This window comes from Crassostrea angulata, chromosome 6 (assembly GCF_025612915.1).
Source record: "Crassostrea angulata isolate pt1a10 chromosome 6, ASM2561291v2, whole genome shotgun sequence".
In the NCBI taxonomy this organism is placed as follows: Eukaryota; Metazoa; Mollusca; class Bivalvia; order Ostreida; family Ostreidae; genus Magallana; species Magallana angulata.
The window spans coordinates 27,506,916-27,509,260 of NC_069116.1; the positions used below are offsets into that span (position 1 = coordinate 27,506,916).

Here is a 2,345-nt window from a genome sequence, read left to right on the forward strand (position 1 = left end):
TTGTTGGAAAATGCCAAAAAAGAGCTGAACTTGGGGTTGGCTATTCTAAATACAACTTTTTCAGATGTGCATCTGAACTTGCAAAAAAAGAGGGGCACAGTTTTAGGGTACAGTACCATCAGAAATGTGGTGGAGGCGTTTGAAGCGTCGTCATCCCGATATTTTCTACGAACACCAGAGTCGACCAGCGTTCTGCGTCATCAGGGTATGACACAAGGAAGAATAAATAAATTCTTTGCAACCTTACATGAAGTCTATTCAGAAAACCAGCTTCATTACATGCCAAGGTCCATATGGAATATGGACAAGATGGGAATAACCATATCTCACAAACCAGGAAAAATTTTTGCGAAAAGAAGCGTCAAGACAATCCATGGAAAGGCTGGTTCTCGAGAAATGGTAACGGTCATGGCGTGTGCTAATGCAAGCGGAACTGCAATTCCACCCCATTTCATTATACCAGGTCAAACAAGACGTGCTTTGCAGGGATATGGAATTGAAAATCTTCCAAGGGAATCTCAACTGAAGGAAGCGAAGTTTTCAGTTTCTGAGAGTGGCTGGACAAAGGATGGGATCCCTCGCCTTTGGTTTGAGCATACATTCTTACCTAATATTGGAAACGAAAGACCAGAATTACTCATATTCGAAGAAGATGGGTCCCATAACAATGTTGAATTTATTGAAATTGCTAGAGCCAACAACATTGTGGTCACGGAGCTTCCGAGCCACACCAGTAACTGGACCCAGTTACTAGACCGTTCTTTTTTAAGTCCTTGAAATCGGGCTTGAATAAAGAGGTTAATACCTTTATTAACAGTGCTGTTGTTGCTGTAGGACCTTTATTAACAGTGCTGTTGTTGCTGTAGGACATGCCCAGTTTCTGAAAATATTCGAGAGGGCATGGTGCGCGTCCTTGAAAAAAATTAACGTAGTGTCCGGATTCAAAGCAAAGGGCACATTTCTTTTAGACGCACAAGCAATTCCAGAAGAGGCCTACATTCCATCTACTTTATACGTAGATGAACATGACAAAACGACACACGACTCCGTCGATACAACGGCTGTAAAGCCCCATTCACAATTGGCGCACGAGCAGAAGCGACCAAATATTCGTGCGACCGAATTAGAAAATTAGATATGAATCGTTAATTGTTGCCGAAATAATCGCATATGAAAAAAGTATTCGTACGAATTTCGCACGATCTAAGCGAGTGTTTTGCGATGTAAACGCATTGAATCTTGCGATATATCTTGCGTCTGTATGCGACTGATGTACAAAAAAAGCAACTGTTGAAAGATATTACGATAGGAACTGTTGAAAGATTGTTGAAAGATATTACGATAGGAACTGTTGAAAGATATTACGATAGGAACGCGCGAGAGACTAGGTGAATGGACGATTGAACTTGCGCCAATGTCATTGAACGTGCGATCATGCGTTCCATGGTACGAATGATCGTGCGAGTCAGAGGGGGTATATACACCGCCCATATTCAGTAGACATACATGTAGTTGAAAGCGAGAAAAGATGCCACCCAAGAAGATACAGATATACAGCAGCATTTATTATAGAATTATACCTTAATATGATTATTCTATTATATCTGATTAGTCAAGAAAGTCACGTGACAGGGCGATGTCAAAGGAATGAAAAAGCCGATATGAGCATTCGATGTAGACAAATATGATTAAATCAAAAAAAATTTAATCATTATAATCCTTTTATATCTCAGAACCAACTTAACTATCTATGATAGTTGAAAGAAAAGTGAGACAGTAACATGGGAAATCAAACAATCGCGACCTTAATGTTGCAATTGTTGAAAAGTTAAACATTATCAGAAATCAACGTATTTTGCGTAATGATATAATAAATAGTTTATTGCATTGATATTTAAGGAATATAAAGATTTCTCACCATCATGCAATAAATGTATATTGTAAATTTTGTTCTGAAACAGAGATCCTTATACAGGGTATATATACTAGTAGCAAAGCATGGCATATTGAGGCTGATAAGTCGTGCAATGATAGTAAAACGTTGCTAGATTACATGAGACACGTTGAGCAACAGTTTCACGGTCGAAAAACAGACGCATAAACACCAGTGATATATCTTACGATCTTTATAAGTCGTGTATCACTCTTGCGAGTACACAAAACGTTTTAAAGTAGATCCAGTGTTCTGTGATGTCATACTTTTTGTAAATCATTGAATTCTTTAAAATTTGGGCGAGATAGTTTTATTTATTTTATGTGATATAATCACATGGATGTAATTAGAAATACTGTTAAGTTCAAGATATTTTCACAGCTTAATCTTATCCTAAATTTCCAATTTTTTA

At 37.8% G+C, this 2,345-nt stretch overlaps 1 protein-coding gene across 1 annotated transcript; it reads left to right on the top strand.

The window, feature by feature from the left end:
- The first annotated feature begins 300 nt into the window (after window positions 1-300).
- Window positions 301-777, top strand: LOC128187437 (uncharacterized). The gene has a single exon (XM_052857880.1). It carries the CDS (start codon window positions 301-303, stop codon window positions 775-777), a length of 477 nt encoding a protein of 158 aa, XP_052713840.1.
- Window positions 778-2,345: the final 1,568 nt, after the last annotated feature.

Excerpts from the sequence above, each read along its gene's own strand:
- LOC128187437 (XM_052857880.1), top strand. The coding sequence starts at position 301 with ATGGACAAGATGGGAATAACCATATCTCACAAACCAGGAAAAATTTTT.